At 38.8% G+C, this 20,221-nt stretch overlaps 1 protein-coding gene across 3 annotated transcripts in view; it reads left to right on the top strand.

The window, feature by feature from the left end:
• Positions 1-20,221, top strand: part of WDR70 (WD repeat domain 70) — a 294,335-nt gene that overhangs the window by 55,984 nt on the left and 218,130 nt on the right. For all 3 annotated transcript variants that reach the window (XM_047766810.1, XM_047766803.1, XM_047766821.1), the window contains exon 7: positions 10,040-10,173. In XM_047766810.1, coding sequence (XP_047622766.1) covers positions 10,040-10,173 — 134 coding nt within the window. The remainder of the gene's footprint in view (positions 1-10,039; positions 10,174-20,221) is intronic.

The following is a 20,221-nucleotide window of genomic DNA, read 5'->3' as shown; positions in this document are numbered from 1 at the left end:
TCTGTCTTTGTGCCAGTACCATATGGTTTTGATGATTGATGCTTTGTAGTATAGTCTGAAGTCTGGGAGCCTGATTCCTCCAGCTCCATTTTCCTTTTTCAGGATGTCTTTGGCTATTCTGGGTCTTTTGTGCTTCCAAACAAACTTTAAAATATTTTGTTCGAGTTCTGTGAAAAATGTCCTTGGTAATTTGATAGGGATTGCATTGACTCTGTAGATTGCCTTAGGTAGTATAGTCATTTTGATAATATTGACTCTTCCAATCCACGAGCATGGTATATCTTTTCATCTATTTGTGTCCTCTGATTTCTTTCATCAGTGTCTTATAGTTTTCAGAGTACAGGTCTTTTGTCTCTTTAGGTAGGTTTGCTCCTAGGTATTTTATTCTTTTGGATGCGATGGTAAATGGGATTGCTTCCCTAATTTCTCTGTCTGCTCTTTCATTGTTAGTGTACAGAAATGCTGTTGATTTCTGTGTATTAATTTTGTATCCTGCGACTTTGCCAAATTCGTGGATGAGCTCTAACAGTTTTCTGGTAGAGTCTTTAGGATTTTCTAGGTATAGTATCATGTCATCTGCGAATAGGGATAGTTTTACTTCTTCCTTTCCAATTTGGATTCCTTTTATTTCTTTTACTTCTCTGATTGCTGTGGCTAGGACTTCCAGAACTACGTTGAAGAGTAGTGGCGAGAGTGGACAACCTTGTCTTGTTCCTGATCTCAGTGGGAATTCTTTCAGCTTTTTACCCTTGAGAATGATGTTTGCTGTGGGTTTGTCATATATGGCCTTTATCATGTTGAGGTAGGTTCCCGTTATGCCCACTTTCTGAAGGGTTCTTATCAGAAATGGGTGTTGGATTTTGTCAAAAGCTTTTTCCACATCTATTGAGAGAATCATATGGTTTTTATTCTTCAGTTTGTTAATGTGGTGTATCACACTGATGGATTTGCAGATATTGAAGAACCCTTGCATCCCTGGGATAAATCCCACTTGATCATGATGTATAGTCCTTTTAATGTATTGTTGGACTCGGTTTGCTAGTATTTTGTTGAGGATTTTTGCATTGATGTTCATCAGTGAAATTGGCCTGTAGTTTTCTTTTTTTTGTGGTATCTTTGTCTGGTTTTGGTATCAGGGTGATGGTGGCCTCATAGAATGAGTTTGGGAGTATCCCCTCCTCTGCAATTTTTTGAAATAATTTCAGAAGGAGAGGTGTTAGCTCTTCTCTAAATGTTTGATAGAATTCACCTGTGAAGCCATCTGGTCCTGGACTTTTGTTTGTTGGAAGTTTTTTTTTTTTCTTTTTTTTTGTCTTTTTGCCATTTCTTGGGCCGCTCCCGTGGCATATGCGAGGTTCCCAGGCTAGGGGTTGAATCGGAGCTGTAGCCACCGGCCTACGCCAGAGCCACAGCAACACTGGATCCGAGCCACGTCTGCGACCTACACCACAGCTCACGGCAACGCCAGATCATAAACCCACTGAGCAAGGGCAGGGCTCGAACCCGCAACCTCATCGTTCCTAGTTGGATTCATTAACCACTGCGCCACAATGGGAACTCCCTGTTGGAAGTTTTTTAATCACAGTTTCAATTTCAGCTCTTGTGATTGGTCCATTCATCTTTTCTATTTCATCTCGATTTAGTTTTGGAAGATTGTACTTTTCTAAGAATTTGTCCATTTCTTCTAGGTTTTCCGTTTTATTGGCATATAGTTGCATATCGTAGTCTCTTATGATCCTTTGTATTTCTGTGATGTCCGTTGTTACTTCTCCTTTTTCATTTCTAATTTTATTGATTTGAGTCCTCTCTTTTTCTTGATAAATCTGGCTAAGGCTTTATCAATTTTGTTGATCTTTTCAAAGAACCAGCTTTTCGTTTCATTGATCTTTTCTATGGTTTTCTTTGTTTCTATTTCATTGACTTCTGCTCTGATCTTTCTGATTTCTTTCCTTCTACTAACTTTAGGTCTCGTCTTTCTCTCTTGAGCTGCTTTAGATGTAAAGTTAGCTTGTTTATTTGAGCTTTTTCTTGTTTCCTGAGGTGGGCTTGTATTGCTATAATCTTTCCTCTTAGAACGGCTTTTGCTGCATCCCATAGGTTTTGGAGTGTCGTATCTTTGTTGTCATTTGCTGCTAGGTATTTTTTAATTTCCTCTTTGATTTCTTCAGTGATCTGTTGGTTGTTGTAGCATGTTGTTTAGTCTCCACGTGTTTGTGTTTTTTGCAGTTTTTTTCTTGATGTTGATTTCCAGTCGTATAGCGTTGTGGTTGGAAAAGATGCTTGATATGATTTCAGTTTTCTTAAAGTTACCGAGGTTGGATTTGTGGCCAAGGATGTGATCACTCTTAGAGAATGTTCCATGTGCACTTGAGAAGAATGTGTATTCTGTTGCTTTTGGATGAAATGTCCTATAAATATCTATTAAGTCCATCTGGTTTAATGCTTCATTCGGGGCCTCTGTTTCCTTATTAATTTCTGTCTGGTTGATCTGTCCATTGCTGTAAATGGGGTGTTAAAGTCCCCCACTATGATTATGTTATTGTTGATTTGTACTTTTAACGTTGTTAGCAGTTGCCTTATATATTGTGGTGAACCTGTGTTGGGTGCGTAGATATTTAAAATTATTATATCTTCTTCTTGGATCGATCCTTTGATCATTATGTAATGTCCTTCTTTGTCCCTTAAAATATTCTTCCTTTTAAAGTCTATTTTGTCTGATAGGAGTATTGATACTCCAGCTTTCTTTTGATCCCCGTTTGCGTGAAATATTTTCTTCCATTGTCTCACTTTCAGTTTGTCTGTGTCCCTAGAAGTGAAGTGGGTCTCTTGAAGACAGCATATATATGGTTCTTGTTTTTGTATCCATTCAGCCAGTCTATGTCTTTTGGTTGGGGCATTTAGTCCATTCACATTTAAGGTAATTATTGATATGTATGTTCTTATTGCCAGTTTATTAATTACCTTGGATTTGTTTTTGCTGTTTTTTTTCTTTCCTTCTTCTCTGGTTCTTTTCTGCCTATAGAAGTTCCTTTAGTATTTGTTGTAAGGCTGGTTTAGTGTTGCTGAATTCTCTCAGCTTTTGCTTATCTATGAAGGTTTTGATTTCTCCTTCAAATCTGAATGAGAGTCTTGCTGGGTAGAGTAATCTTGGTTGGAGGTTTTTTCCTTTCATCATGTTAAGTATATCATGCCACTCCCTTCTGGCCTGCAGAGTTTCTGCCGATAACCTTATTTGGGCTCCCTTGCATGTTGTTTCTTTTCCCTAGCTGCTTTCAAGATTTTCTCTGTCTTTAATTTTGGTCAGTTTGATTAATATATGTCTTGGTGTATTCCCCTTTCGTTTATTTTATATGGTACTCGTTGTGCTTCCTGGATTTGAGTGAGTGGTTCCTTTCCCATGTTACGGAAATTTTCGGCTATTATTTCTTAGAATATTCTTTCTGTCTCCTTCTCTCTCTCTTCTCCTTCTGGCACCCCTATAATACGGATGTTGGTATGTTTAACATTGTCCCAGAGTTCTCTGAGACTCTCTTCATTTGTTTTCAATCTTTTATCTCTTTTCTGTTCTGCATCCGTAATTTCCACTAATCTGTCCTCCACTTCGCTTATTTGTTCTTCTGCCTCCTGTATTCTGCTGTTAGCTGCTTTTTATTTCAGTTATTGTATTTTGCATCTCTTCTTGTTTAAGTTTTATATCTTGAATCTCTTTGGTCAGTGTTTCCTGTAAGTTATCCCTCTTTGCCTCCAGTTTATTTCTAATGCCTTGCATCATCTTCAGCATCGACAGTCTAAAGTCTTTTTCCTGGAGGCTGAGAATCTCCTCACCGCTTAGCTGATTTTCTGGGATTTTTCCTTTCTCCCTCATCTGAGTTATAGTTCTCTGTCTTTTCATTTTTATAGGTTTTTGGTGTGGTGACCTTTTTATAGATAATAGGGTTGTTGCCTCTCTTACTTCTGATGTCTGCCCTCCTGTGGCTGAAGTCGGTATGAGGGCTTGCTGTAGGCTTTCTGATGGGAGGGGCTGATGCCTGCCCACTGGTAGGTGGAGCCAATTCTAATCCCTCTGGTAGGTGGGGCTTAGTCTGTGGATGGGATTGGAGGCAGCTGTGTGCCTGAGGGGCCTTTAGGTAGCCTGTTTACTGAGAGGTGGGGCTGTGATCCCACCTGGATAGTTGTTTACCCTGGGGCTTCTCAGCAACTGACTGAGTGGTGGGGCCAGATTTTCCCAAAATGGCCACCTCCAGAGAAAGGCATGGCTGCTGAATATTCCTGAGAGCTTTGCTTCCAATGTCCTTCCCTCACAACAAGCCACGTTCACCCCTGTTTTCCCAGGATGTCCTCCAAGAACTGCAGTCAGGTTTGACCCAGATTCCTATGGAGCCTTTGCTTTGCCCTGGGATCCAGCGCATGTGAAAGTCTGTGTGCACCTTTTAAGAATGGGGTCTCCTTTTCTCCCAGTCCCGTGAAGCTCCTGCGCACAAGCACCATTGGCCTTCAGTGCCAGTTGCTCCAGATGCTCTTTCTCCCAGTGCCAGATCCCCACACATGAGAATTTGATGTGGGGCTCAGAACTCTCACTCCTGTAGGTGAGTCTCTGTGAACCGGTTAGTTTCCAGTCTGTGGAGCTTCCCACCCAGGAGATATGGGGTTGTTTATATCATGAAATCGCCCCTCCTACCTCTTGATGTGTTTTCCTCTTTTTGTTCTGGAGTAGGATATCTTTTTTAAGGTTTCTCGTCCATTTGGGTGAAGAGTGCTCAGTTTTTAATTATGAATTTTGTTATTTTTAGTAGAGCAGTTGAGCTCCAGTCCTTCTATTCCACCATCCTAATCCCTTTTCCCCATACATATATTTAACAGTTAGTTTGTTCAAATCAGTATCTAAATGATCTTTGACTCACTCTCAGGAGTCATTATTGTTTGTTATACCCCTTAATCTGTAATTTTTTGTGTTCTCTTTTTCTCATCCTTACCATTGAAGAAATATATCTGTGTGGTCAATATACTTATGGTTGACCTGAAACAAATACACTTTCAGATATTTCTTCAGCAAAGATGGATTTATTTAGCATCCACAGAGAATTATAGTTTGTGGTGTGCAACCATGTGAGCCATTCTCAAGTTCTTGCATGGCAAAGAAAGGAGAATGCTTTGGTAGAAATATAACGGGGAGGAGGGGCTTGAGTAAACAAAGAATTCATGTCTTTTTATTGGCTGAGTTCTTACCAGGAAAGAAGAGTTGTCTTTCTTCTTCCTTTTGAGCTCTACTGTCATTTCAGGGCTCCACCTTTTGGTCTTCCAATCCTGCTTAATTAAGGTTTCTGTTTATTGATTTTTTTACATTTCCCCCTTTCATCAAGATCTTTCTCTGAGAGCTTCACTGATTAAAAGTCAGGTTGCCTGATTTCAGTGGCCTTTTGTCCCTCAGTGTCAGGAAGTATCTTTCTTGGGTATAATGTCTCACATTGGAAGCAAATATGCATAGATTGCAAACTTATTAAAATCGCACTTGAGTTAATGAGGGTTCGGAAGGAGAACTTTCTGGTTCTTATTATCAAAAGTCCATATGTTATCAAGATCATAGATAGTGGATATCATCTGAAGTGTTATATCAGCACAAAAGGTTTGATGACAAACTTCCAATAGGACTCGTTCAGATATCTTGGGAAAACTGACTTATTTGATGTTACTGGCTTCAATTCCAGAAAATCCTTACTTTCAGGTTACCAGATGATGTATAGGTCCAGTCAGGGCTTGGTGTTTTCTTTAGGTATGTCACATGAATCCAAGAATCTGTTCCTTGGAGGTTGGTTAGCAATGTCTCATAGGAGCCTCTCCAGGGAAGTTGAAGAGAGTTCTTCTGGAGGTGTCTTTTCTAGTAGATGAACTCTCCAGGTTGCAAAGTGTGATGCTTAAGGTCTAGATTCAGTTTGCTGATATTTTGTTGAGAATTTTTCTGTTTTCATTGGTAAGGAATATAGGTCTGTAGTTTCTTTTCTTATGACTTTGGGTATCAGGGTGATATGTAACTTGTGGAATACTGAAAACATTTCATCTCCTGTATTTTATGGAAGTTCATGAAAGAGTGATTAATTGCTATTTAAGAGTTTGGTAGAATTTACCTTTAAGCCAATAGATATAGACCTTTTTTTGTGGAAAGATTTTTGATTACTAATTTAAGTCCTTATTAAATATCCATTCAGATTTCCTTTTTTTTTTAATGAGTTAGTTTTGGTAATGTGTGTCTTTGTAAGCATTTGTATGGTTCACCTAAGTTATGTAACTTTTTTTTTTTCTTTTTAGGGCCACACCCATGGCATATAGAAGTTTCCAAGCTAGGGGTCAAATTGGAGCTGCAGCTGCTGGCCTACTCCACAGCCACAGCAACTGGAGATCCTATCCACCTCTGCGACCTACACCACACCTCAGGGCAATGCTGGATCCTTAACCCACTGAGCAAAGCCAGAGATCGAAGTTATATCTTAATGGATACTAATCAGGTTCGTTGCTGCTGAGCCGTAATGGGAACTCCTACCCTGTTCTATCTTGAGAGATGGTAGTATAGCTCATATTTGTCAGACTGTATAGCTGTTTTTTTGTTTTATTTTTGGCTGCACCTGCAGCGTGCAGAAGTTCCTAGGCCAGGGATCCAACTCCAGCCACAGCAGTAACCGAGCCATATAGCAGTGATGGCTCCTGAAATGAATCCTTAACTGCTAGGCCACCAGGGAACTCCTAGCTGTTTGTTTTGTGTGTGTTTGTTTTATTTTCAGTCCTCTTTCCTTTTTTAAAATGAATATTTTTATAATATCAAATTTGTGCCTGGCACTATGCTGGGCACAAGCATGGTCTTTGTCCACATGGAACGTACACACTTTTTATTTCCAGTTTTAAGAATTTTTAGTTCATTTATAAATAACAAAAAGCTGATACATGTTAACATAAATAATTTTTATGAGAAATAACCTCTTCTAAAACAAATCCATTAATGAGAAGAGTGATATTGTTTTATAGTTTTGCAAATCTCTTCAATGTCTGGCTTAATAGAAGAGAGCTGGATTATCACATCTTCTTTTTTTTTGAATTTAGTCTTTTACAATATACACTATTTAGCTTCTGAAAAAAAGACAGATGATGTCTTAGTACGTAAAAACAGCTTTGCCCTTGAGTACACTTGAAAACATCTTTTGGACCCTTCAGATCACACTTTGAGAACCACCAATGTATTCTAATCTTGTTTTAAATGTAAAGGCACCAGATCTCAGAGAGATCAAGTGAGAAATCCAAAATTACCTGGCCTATTAGTGAGGGGATACAGATCCTAGAGGTTTATCTCACTTCTCTTGATTTGTATTTTCAATCACAAACTGAAAATATACCCTAATGGCTTGTCCTATTCTCTCTAGCTGTAAAGACTGTCATCAATAAATTACAGTGCCCCTCCTTTTTTTTTTTTTTAAATAAAAAAGAAGGGGAAAATAAACAAACATGATAAATTCTGCCATAGGCTTATTGTGCTAGTATTTGTGTTAGGATCTCTATTTGAACTAAAATAAAGTATTAAGGCAAATTCTGTTGCACTCTTATTTCATGTAAACTTCTGATGACATACAGCACAGTATCATAGAGAAAGACAAAGACTAACTACAGTCTAACCATTTATCACATATTCTGTGTCTGAATCAATTCAGTTATATATTCTAGGAAATTTTTCATAAGCAAAGGCTAAAAGAGTGATTGGTATATTAAGCATTTGCAAATAAATTGGCAGAAGTTGTTTGGAACCTTTTTGACAATGTGGGAGTTTTTCTGAAATTAGATGTTTTCCATTCCTTAATCAGACCTTATTTTTTCTTTTTTAAAAAAAAAAAAATCAGGGCATCTTCTTGGCCACTTAAAGATGATTTCCTTTGTAACTACCAGATGATCCAAACAAGGATCATAGCTTTGTTCCTTTAAGTAACATAATGCCCAGAAATGCTGGCTCAGTGGAGAGGAAACTCTTCCCAAGGAATCCACTTCCAACTTTCCTTTTTTTTTTTCTTTTTCTTAGGTTCTACATTTTTTTGGTCTAAATCATGTATCACATACATTTCTTCTTTCATTAATGTAATGATGTAATTCTCTTCCTCAGTGAAATAGTTCACAATAGAGGCAAAGTGAACATTTTAGGTCAAGAGTTGTTTCTCTTGGGGAGTTCCTGTTGTGGTGCAGTGCTTAACAAATCCGACTAGGAACCATAAGGTTGCAGGTTCCATCCCTGACCTTGCTCAGTGGGTTAGGGATCCGGTTTTGCTGTGAGCTGTGGTATAAGTTGCAGACGTGGCTCAGATTTGGCATTGCTGTGGCTGTAGTGTAGGCTGGCAGCTGTAGCTCCGATTCAGCCCCTAGCCTGGGAACCTCCAAATGCCATGGGAAGCAGCCCTAGAAAAGGCAAAAAAAAAAAAAGAATTGTTTCTCTCCAGATTCCCTTTGGGTGTATTCTTCCCAGTTTACTGAAAGTCCAAATGACTATTTGGAAGAAGTTGGCTTCCAACAACCCTGTCCTTTTCCCCAGGAGAACTGTGAGGATGCCTGCAGCTAATCACCATTCTTCCTAGCCTGACTCTGGGCTCTGCCCCTGTGGCTCCACACTGGTGGTAATAGGGTCAGAATGGAATTTATTCTCCTGAAGGGAAGACAGGAATAGAATAGACAAGCCACAAATGAATTTGCAATTTCAAATTGCGTTGTGGGGAGATGAGCACTGGTGGGGTTATTAGCCTTATCAGGAGGAGGGGCACCTCTTTCATTTTAACGGGAGGAAAGAAGAAGAGGGTGGATGTGGAAGCAAGTTAAGTTTGTAGTTGGTGGTAGCAAGTCACTTCTTAGACTTTAAAAACTACTGTTTATTTTTATTTTTGATTGTTTTATGTTTTAAGACATATTCAGGCATAAAAATGAGAGTTTCCATTTGTATGCTTTCTTTTTTTATTTTTTCTTAGTTTTTTTTTCTATTTTTTTCCATTTGTATTCTTTCTTTAACATATTTAGGGTACATATCTAATTTAAATATATTACAAGTTATAAATTACTTATATATAATAATATATTCTGAAATCAATATTCACAGGTAGTAATTAAATGCGTATAAATTATTTTGTCAGTATCTGGTTTTAATTGCAGCAATTCTCTTACATTTTAATTAACATTTCAAGTCTATTTATTTGAAGAATTGATTAATAGCTTCCTTTATATAAAACTATGATCCTTTTTACTGTCTTTTATATATGCTAATCACATTTAATATCCTTAATGCAGCTCTTTCCTTTTGAGAGGGCAGTGCCATCAGGGACTAAGTGCTTTGACAGGACTGTTAAATGTAGTTCAAAAACAGTGAGTTATACATTGGATATATGTGAATCGGACCTCAGAAAGTTCACAGGGAATGCAAATATTTTATGGAACAGTGTAAGTGATATTATAATGTGATTAGTTACTTATAAATTCAGCTTTAAAGACAGTTGTTTAAGGCGACTGACCTGAGTCATTTAGTAGTCATATGCACAAGATAATAATTTCTACTTTGCCCTATTTTGCTAAATAGCTTTACGGTTTCTGTTGGCATTGCTCATTTTGGTACTTTTAGATTCATGTGTTCTTCATCTAGTGATAGTCAAACCATCTTAAAAAGCTTCCTCAAAATTGTTTATTGAAAAAGCTGAATTGTTAGTAAGATTTCTACTTATGTACTAAAGCAGCTTAGTTTATCATATGAAATTGTAGTGACAACTATTCTGTGTAGATGGTAGATAAGTTGGGATGAAGCTAGTGGTTAGGTTAATTTAAAAATATTTTATTTCAAAGAAATAATACTCATAATAACAAGGTCAAATAATATAGAAGGTGCTGTCCATTTTCACTTTCAGAAGTAACAGCAGTTGGTGATCTCAACTTCCAATGCCTGTAAGGTAGGAAGTGGCGCTAGGGAAAGGAACTGGGGATTATAATAGACTGTAAGTAGTTTTTCTCCAATTAATTAATTTTTTTTTTAAACCAGGTTTCTGCTTTGGGTCTGGATCCCTCAGGTGCCCGTTTGGTGACTGGAGGATATGACTATGATGTTAAGTTTTGGGATTTTGCTGGAATGGATGCTTCTTTTAAGGCATTTCGATCCCTGCAGCCCTGTGAATGGTATGTATAATATAACTTAATACTTTCGTATTTGAAGACGAATGCTCTTGTCATTTGAATTCCACTTATGATGATTTTTACCAAATTATAATGTTTATATTAGCATGTTATTACTTTGTTACATTACTTTGTTATTCAAATGAAAGCGAAATGTACTTTTTACATTTCTTTCCTTTAGTAAATTTCTTTTAGTTTCATTAATCTATGTTTTAAAGACATTTTCTGTCTTTTTTTTTTTTTTTTTGCTTTTTAGGGCTGCACCCGCAGCACGTGGAGGTTCCCAGGCTAGGGGTCTGTTTGGAGCTTTTGCTGCCAGCCTATGCCAGAGCCACAGCAACATGGGATCCAAGCCACGTCTGCGACCTACACCACAGCTCACGGCAATGCTAGATCCTTAACCCACTGAGTGAGGCCAGGGATTGAACCTGCAACTTCATGGTTCCTAGTTGGATACGTTTCTGCTGCACCATGATGGAAACTCCCTTAAATATTTTTATTTAAAAAATTTTACCTTTCCTAGTTTATTTTAAAACACTTCAGTGGCTTAAGGATCTGGTATTGTCACTGCTGTGGCTCGGGTTGCTGCTGTGGTTCAGGTTCCCTCCCTGGCCCCGGAACTTCTGCATGCTATGGGCATGGCCAAAAAACCCCTCCAAAACCAACCCAACAAAAAAACCCCACTTCAGTATATACTGCGTAATATTACATAGGTGTGTATAACATACCCAAGTGCTAGTCAGTGCTGCACTGTGCAGGTATGGTCAGGTAGCCTTATGTCATAAAGGGCTTTACATGTTGCTACCATAAAGCCACCCTCTTATTTCTATTTTATGTGACCTTCTTTGATCTTTTATTATAGTGGGTATCGGAGATGGACTTTATTAGTGAAATTATCTTGTTAACTTGTATCATGTATGGTGAAAATGATCTTTCAATGATGAGATTTAAAAGTATTCAAGATACATGAATTAGCTGAAATTATTTAGATCCAGTCTCCTGCTCTTGCATGAATGGGGTATATAAAAAGTCTAGTTTTGCCTTCAACCTGAACTCTTAGGAATGATGTCTTTTTGCTTAACTTAATATCCACCTGTAAATTCTGGATTCCATCAACTATGTGGAGAAAGTTCCTGTCCCTAGATTGTTGAGTGTTTGCTTCCACTGAACCTCTGTGAAAGTGGTTGTTGGAGCATCTAAAGAGATACTGGGATTTTTCTCAATCCTGCAGTAGAGGTCATATGAATTGTTTGTGCTTACTTGCTGATAAATGTTCATGTAATAAGTGTTTCTATGTGGATCAGAATTGAGTTTGAGATCTCAAATTTCTCTGGCAGTTAAGAGTTAGCTAGCAAAATAACCTTGTTGGCTAAAGTGGCTCTCGTTAGTATTCTACAAATCAAATTGATTTGTAAATTTTGAAGTCATAACTCTTAAGCTATCTAGTAGTAAATATTTGAGAATTCCCTAAATACATCATAGAAGATACATGATCAATTGGAAAAGAAAAAAATTAAACAGTATTTCCAATAATGGCTATATTTAAAATAGCTCTTGTGATTTAAAATAGTGACATTTATCTTGAGTTAGTGTGATAACTTGAAAAATATACTTAAAATGTGTTGTTTATATCCCTCTTTTAAAAAATTTGCTTGCTTTTTAGGGCCGCATCTGTGGCATATCAAAGTTCCCAGGCTAGGGGTCGAATTGGAGCTACAGCTGCTAGCCTATGGCACAGCCACAGTAATGTGGCATCCAAGCTGAGTCTGTGACCTACGCCACAGGTCAGGGCAATGCCAGATCCTTAACCCACTGAGTGGGGCCAGGGATCGAACCCTTGTCCTCATGGATACTAGTCAGATTCGTTACCACTGAGCCACAGTGGGAATGCCTATATCCCCTTTTTCCACATGATAGTCTTTTGATTCATACAGGCATTGTGCTTTCCTTCTACCTTTACAACTCCTGAACAAGCTGACTTGTTCAGGACTATCCAGTGCTTTATTAATGATCAGCTCTGAATAGGATACATGTCTCATGAGCCTCAAGCCAGTGCCGTATTATTTCCTGAACTATGTCATTTGCTACAGTGTTGTAATTGAAAGTGTGGAAAAACCCAATAATAAGTTTATTTTCTCTTGTATAATTAAATTGTTGCATACTACATATAATTGTGAGCTATTAAAGGTTAGGTGGGAAGAAATATAATTCTTGACAACTCATATAAAATTAATATAAACTCTAATATTGCAAACATTATGTGAATGCTTAAATCCTTTAAATCATGAGATGTCTCCTTTAACTTTGCCATCATTTGTCCCTGATCTCTAAGTAATGGGACTCTGCTTTTTATGACTCTTTTTGATTCAGTGTGTATTTTATCTCTCCTCACATATTCATCTGTAGTTCACTTCTTACTGTAAAAAATTTCAATCAGAGAGAAAAGTATAGAGATTAGTATATAGCCATCTACCCTTTACTTAGATTTAAGTTATAAATATTTTTCTATATTGGCTTCATCTAATTTTTATAATTTTTGAAATATTTAAAAGTAAATACACTGTGTATAACAAAACAGAGACAGACTCACAAACATAGAGAATAACTAGTGGTTACCACTGGGGAGAGGGAAGGAGGAGGGGCAAGATAGGGGTAGGGGATTAAAGAGATACAAACTATTCTGTTGTATAGGAGTTCCTGTCATCATGATGCAGTGGGAATGAATCCGACTAGGAACCATGAGCTTGCAGGTTCGATCCCTGGCCTCAGTGGGTTAAGGATCTGGCGTTGCTGTGAACTGTGGTGTAGACTGGCAGCTACAGCTCTGATTAGACCCCATGTGCTGGGGTGTGGCCCTAAAAAGACAAAAAGACAAAAACCAAGCAAAAAACCAAACTATTATGTATAAAATAAGTAAGCGCCAAAGATATACTGTACAACACAAGGAAAGATAGCCATTTTTTGTAATAACTTTAAATGGAGTATAATCTATAAAAGTATTGGATTGCTCTGTCGTACACCTGAAACTAATATAATATTGTAGATTAACTATACTTGAATTAAAAAAGCTAGGCACACACACCTTTCACTTTGAAATACTTCAATGTATTATCTTTAAAAAAGAGACATTTTCTTATATAAATGTAGTTCTATTTTTTTATTTTTATTTTTAGTTTTTGTTTTTTCGCCTTTCTAGGGCTGCTTCCTCTGGCATATGGAAGTTCCCAGGCTAGGAGTCTAATCGGAGCTGTAGCCACTGGCCTGAGCCACAGCCACAGCAACTCGGGATCCGAGCTGCATCTGCGACCTACACCACAGCTCATGGCAACGCCGGATCCTTAACCCACTGAGCAAGGCCAGGGATCGAAGCCCCAACTTCATGGTTCCTAGTCGGATTTGTTAACCACTGCGCCATGACGGGAACTCCTAAATGTAGTTCTATTACTTCTAACAGAGTTCTTTAGAACGCCTTAATATTTCTAATAAAGATTTTATATTTAAATTTCCCCATTTGCCCTCAAAATGTATTTTAAGACTGGTTTGTCGGACATAGATGGATCCAATCAAGTGATACATGTCAAATGTATTTCATACCTCTCTTTTTTTTTTCATTTTTTAAAGTTTTATTGAAGTATAGTTGTGATAATTTATGCTATACAGCAACGTGAATCAGTTATACATAGATACCTATCCATTGTTTTTCAGATTCTTTTCCTATTTAGGTACCTCTCTTACATATATTTTAATCTGCACTAACCCTTTCTTTCTCATTTTCTTTCCCATAACTTTTTACACATATAGGTCTAGTTGTCCTCTATGAGGTTCATCCTTCCTGGTTTTCTAATTGCTTCCTTATGTCATTTAAGCTGTTTCTTTATCTCTAGTATTTCCTATGGAAGAACCAAAGGCTTGATTATAATCCATATTGTTTCACATTGGGTGGCATGTGTTGTCTGGTTGTTGTCACTGTCAGTGACTAGCAATTAAGGTTGATCTGTGGAGGAACTTGGGACATCTGATTCCTCCATTGTAAAGTTAATATTACATACTGGAGAAAGGCAGGAACTTTGTGGGGAGATACTTTGATACCATGTAAGTATCCAGATTCTAGTCATCCCTTCACTTAATAAGTTCAGCATTTTTTTTTTTTTCTTTTTTGTCCATCCCGCAGCATATGGAGCTCCCAGTCTAGGGATCAGATCTGAGCCACAGTTTTGACCTACATGGCAGCTGTGGCAATGCCTGATCCCCATTGTGCCGCACTGAGGATCAAACCTATGTCCCAACACTGCAGAGATGCTGCTGATCCTGTTGCACGCAGCAGGAACCCCAATAAATTTAGCATTTATTTATTATTCATATCTGAATCATTTATTTCATTGAGGGCTACAAGATAGTGATTTTTTTAAATTAATTTATTTTTTTTAATTTATTTTTTTCCCACTGTACAGCAAGGGGATCAAGTTATCCTTAGATGTATACATTTTTCCCCCACCCTTTGTTCTGTTGCAACATGAGTATCTAGACATAGTTCTTAATGCTACTCAGCAAGATCTCCTTGTAAATCTATTCTAAGTTGTGTCTGATAAGCCCAAGCTCCCTATCCCTCCCGCTCCCTCCCTCTCCCATCAGGCAGCCACAAGTCTATTTTCCAAGTCCATGATTTTCTTTTCTGTGGAGATGTTCATTTGTGCTGGATATTAGATTCCAGTTATAAGTGATATCACATGGCATTTGTCTTTGTCTTTCTGGCTCATTTCACTCAGTATGAGATTCTCTAGTTCCCTCCATGTTGCTGCAAATGGCATTATGTCATTCCTTTTTATGGCTGAGTAGTATTCCATTGTGTATATAGACCACATCTTCCAAATCCAAGCATCTGTCGATGGACATTTGGGTTGTTTCCATGTCCTGGCTATTGTGACTAGTGCTGCAATGAATGTGCGGGTTGCATGTGTCTCTCTCATTTGACATGTATCACCTGATTGGATCCATCTATGTCCGACAAACCAGTCTTAAAATACATTTTGAGGGCAAATGGGGAAATTTAAATATAAAATCTTTATTAGAAATATTAAGGCGTTCTAAAGAACTCTGTTAGAAGTAATAGAACTACATTTAGGAGTTCCCGTCATGGCGCAGTGGTTAACAAATCCGACTAGGAACCATGAAGTTGGGGCTTCGATCCCTGGCCTTGCTCAGTGGGTTAAGGATCCGGCGTTGCCATGAGCTGTGGTGTAGGTCGCAGATGCAGCTCGGATCCCGAGTTGCTGTGGCTGTGGCTCAGGCCAGTGGCTACAGCTCCGATTAGACTCCTAGCCTGGGAACTTCCATATGCCAGAGGAAGCAGCATGTGTCTCTCTCTCTCTTTTTTTTTAAATTATTCACTCAAGTATTTTCTTTTTTTTTTTTTTTGCTATTTCTTTGGGCCGCTCCCACGGCATATGGAGGTTCCCAGGCTAGGGGTCGAATCGGAGCTGTAGCCACCGGCCTACGCCAGAGCCACAGCAACGCGGGATCCGAGCCGCGTCTGCAACCTACACCACAACTCACGGCAACGCCGGATCGTTATCCCACTGAGCAAGGGCAGGGACCGAACCCGCAACCTCATGGTTCCTAGTCGGATTTGTTAACCACTGCGCCACGACGGGAACTCCGCATGTGTCTCTTTTAAGTAGAGTTTTGTCTGGACATATGCCCAAGAGTGGGATTGCAGGGTCATGTGGAAGTTCTATGTATAGATTCCTAAGGTATCTCCAAACTGTTCTCCATAGTGGCTGTACCAGTTTACATTCCCACCAACAGTGCAGGAGGGTTCCCTTTTCTCCACACCCCCTCCAGCACTTGTTATTTGTGGACTTATTAATGAGGGCCAAGATGGTGATTTTCTAATTCTGTTGTTTCATCTAACTTTATTTGTTGGCATTCTTCTAAAAGAAGTAATTTTGGAGTTCCTGTTGTGACTCAGCGGGTTAAGAACTAATATCCATGAAGATGTGGGTTCGATCTCTGGCCTTGCTCAGTGGGTTAAAGATCCAACCTTGTCACAAGCTGCCATATAGGTCACAGATGTGGCTCGAATCTGCTGTTGCCATGGCTGTGGCATAGGCCAGCAGCTGCAGCTCTGATTTGACCTCTAGCCTGGGAACTCCCATAGGCCGCAGTTTCAGCCCTAAAAAAAAAAAAGTGCTTTTCCTCCTTAACTGATATTATTTGGGTCCCCTGAAATACAGTTCTTATGGAGAGCTAGGATAAATGCTTAGTTATTTCCCTTTTATCACTCATTTTTAGCTTATGGGTTGATGTTATAAATGAGTCATTGCTGTTATTGATGGTGATGGTTTTTGTGGGTTTTTTTGCTTTTTCTGTTTTGATTTCTAGGATTTATGATTTTAAAATTTTCATGTGTTTCAGTCAATTGCAGTCATTATTCTTTTTGATGTTTAAATTGTCCCAGATTTGGCCATTGGGGGTCCCTGATTGTTATGTAGTTTTGACATGACCTCATTAGTCTTTAAAAGCTCACTTATTTTATGGCATAGCATGATGTCGACTTCCTGGTACATTCCTTTCCACGTCTCTGAGTGAGCATTTCCCCACAGATACCTATTTTGTTAGTAGGAATGATATTTAGAGACCAATTCTGGATGCAACACACATTCATTGATGTTGAGGTATCGTTGCTTCTTGACTTTTTCAATGGAAAGAGGTGAAAATATAGATATGTGTGAGTTTAAATGATGAGATCATATCGATTTTTCCACTTCAAAGTTTTAGCGAATTTTAATTTCAGAATCCTTTTTTTTTTTTCTTTTTTCCATTTCTAGGGCAGCTCCCACGGCATATGGAGGTTCCGAGGCTAGAGGTCAAATCGGAGCTGTAGCCGCCAGCCTACACCACAGCCACAGCAACATGGGGTCCGAGCCGCGTCTGCAACCTATACCACAGCTCACTGCAACGCCAGATCCTTAAGCCACTGAGCAAGGCCAGGGATCGAAACCGCAACTTCATGGTTCCTAGTCAGATTCGTTAACCACTGTGCCACAACGGGAACTCCTCAGAATCTTTTTTAATATACAGAAAATCTGTAAAGATAGACCACAGTTCAGGTCAAACCCAACCCGGTTTCTCCTCTGTTGATATCTTACATTACCATGTCACATTACAATTGTGACAAACCAACATTAGTACATCACCACAAACTAAATTCCAAACTTTGTTTGGATTTCACTTTAAAAAAAATTAATATCCTTTCCAAGACATTAACATTACATTTAGTCGTCATCTGTTCAGTCTCTTCTGATTGATTGTAGCTTCTGAGTCTTTTTGTTTTTCATGATCGTGACAGTTTTCAGCAGTACTGGTCAGGGATTTTGTAGAATATCTCTTGATTTTTTTTTTTTAAATGATGTTTTTCTTATGGTTGGACTTGAGGCTATGGGTTTTGGGGCTAAATATCACAGAGGTTATGTGATGAGAATCACGTATCAGCAGTACATGTTACGGTGTTTTAAAGTTTTTCCACTTTGAAGTTACTTTTTCATCCTCTTTCTGTATACCAGTCTTTGGAAGCAAGTCTACAAACACAGCTCATACCTGGGAGAGTGGAAAAATTAAGCTCCATCTACTGTGGGGGGTGGCAATTATGTAAACTACTTGGAATTCTGTAAGGAAGAATTATTTGTTTTTTCATTCATTCATTCATTCATTTATACCAGTATCAACTCCTAGCTATTTATTATACCTCGTAGTATAAGTTGATACTATTTTATTTATTTTATTACCGAGATCATTTCAGCTGTGGCCATTATAAAAATGCTTTTTCAGTCTGGGTTTTTTGTTCTTTTCTTTGATATGCTTTTTTGGTTGTCCTTCCTTACTTTTTGGTACTAGGCGATGTTCCAGACTCATATTTTCTCCATCCCTGTACTAGAATTAGACCTGTTTCTTAGGAGGGTGGTATTAGAAAAAAGTATCTAGGTTCTTCATATGCTTGTTGTTCCTGGGATGTCACTGCTTCTAGGCCTCCTCAGTCAAAAGAACTAGGAAGTTTTTGTGTGTGAACTAACCTATGTATGCTCTATATGTATAATTGTTTCTGTATCCTTTTGCATGTACATTAAGCTAAAAACATGAGTTCATACTCTAATCCAGTACATATTGGTTCATTCTAGCCTTCCCTCTTCTTCTTCCTTAGAAACCTCCACTTTCCTTCAGTAAGAAACCTCCTTCCTACTACCCATCCATTTGTGTATTTGTTTAACCCCAGTATGCATGTAAAGTAGACTTATTTATTTATTTATTTATTTTAGGGCCACACCCAGGGCATATGGAGGTTCCCAGGCTAGGGGTCAAATCAGAGCTGTAGCCACTGGCCTACACTGCAGACACAGCAATGCCAGATCTGAGCCACGTCTCCGACCTATACCACAGTTCACAGCAACACTGGATCCTTAACCTACTGAGCAAAGCCAGGGATTGAACATGCATCCTCATGGATACTAATCAGAGTCGTTTCCACTGAGCCACAACGGGAACTCCTAAAATAGTTTTGGAATGACTAATTTGTTCCTCTATTTCAACTTGAATTTAACATTATAGAATGTTTATCTAATATCTTTGATTTTTTTCTCAAATTCAAAGACAACTTATTTTTGAGAAAGACTTACTGGTTTAGAAAATTTTCTGTAAAGGCTCATATAGTGTTACAGGCCTTACAGACCACAAACGGTCTTTGTTAAATTTGTGTGTGCATATGTGCATCCATATTATTATAATCTACATTAAGATTTTATTTTATTTTATTTTATTTTTTTCGTCTTTTTGCCTTTTTCTAGGGCCGCACCCATGGCATATGGACGTTCCCAGGCTAGGGGTCTAATCAGAGCTATAGCCACTGGCCTACGCCGGAGACGCAACAACTCGGGATCTGAGCCGCATCTTCGACCTACACCTCAGCTCACGGCAATGCTGGATCCTTAACCCACTGAACAAGGCCAGGGATCGAACCCACAACCTCATGGTTCCTAGTCAGATTTGTTAACCACTGAGCCACGAAGGGAACTCCTACATTAAAATTTTAAATAAAAAGTACAGTACAGGTATTTCCTTTTTAACTTTTACTCTTTTTTTTTGTCTTTTGTCTTTTTTTTTGTTGTTGTTGTTGCTATTTCTTGGGCCGCTCCCTCGGCATATGGAGGTTCCCAGGCTAGGGGTCTAATCGGAGCTGTAGCCACCGGCCTATGCCAGAGCCACAGCAATGCGGGATCCGAGCTGCATCTGCAACCTACACCACAGCTCCCGGCAACGCCGGATCGTTAATCCACTGAGCAAGGGCAGGGACCGAACCCGCAACCTCATGGTTCCTAGTCGGATTCGTTAACCACTTCGCCACGACGGGAACTCCAACTTTTACTCTTTATTTCAGTTTCATTTTCTTTTTTTTGTTAGCTCAATGCTCTAGTTTTTCATTCTGATATTCAGTGTATTAATGATCTGATCTTTTTTTTTTGGAATTTCAAATTTGATAACAGTGCAATAAGTTTACATTCAATTGATACTTGTTAAATATGGCAAGAGTCAGACTTTGGTATGCCATTGGAAATCCTCCTCTTTTTTTTTGTCTTTTTTTTTTTTCTTCCCCTAGGGCTGCACCTAGGGGTTGAATCGGAGATGTAGCCACCAGCCTACGCCACAGCCACAGCAACGCCAGATCCGAGCTGCGTCTGTGGTTTATACCACAGCTCACCGGCAACACTGGATCCTTAACCCACTGAGCAAGGCCAGGGATTGAACCCGAAACCTCATGGTTCCTAGTTGGATTTGTTAACGACTGAGCCACAATGGGAGTGCCAAGAAACCCTTCTTTACATTGATCTGTTAAACAACTTTTTCTTTTTCGGTTTTTTTTTTTTCTTGGCCATACCTGTGGCATGTGGAATTTCCTGGGCCAGAGATCGAACCCATGCTGCTCTTGTGGCCTGTGCCACAGCTGTGTCAACACTGGATCCTTAACCTGCTGTGCCATAAGAGAACTTCTGCTAAACAACTT

The sequence above is a fragment of the Phacochoerus africanus genome, chromosome 1, assembly GCF_016906955.1.
Source record: "Phacochoerus africanus isolate WHEZ1 chromosome 1, ROS_Pafr_v1, whole genome shotgun sequence".
Lineage (NCBI taxonomy): Eukaryota > Metazoa > Chordata > Mammalia > Artiodactyla > Suidae > Phacochoerus > Phacochoerus africanus.
Note: the sequence above shows the minus strand (reverse complement) of the source record. Positions and strands in the feature narration are given on the sequence as shown.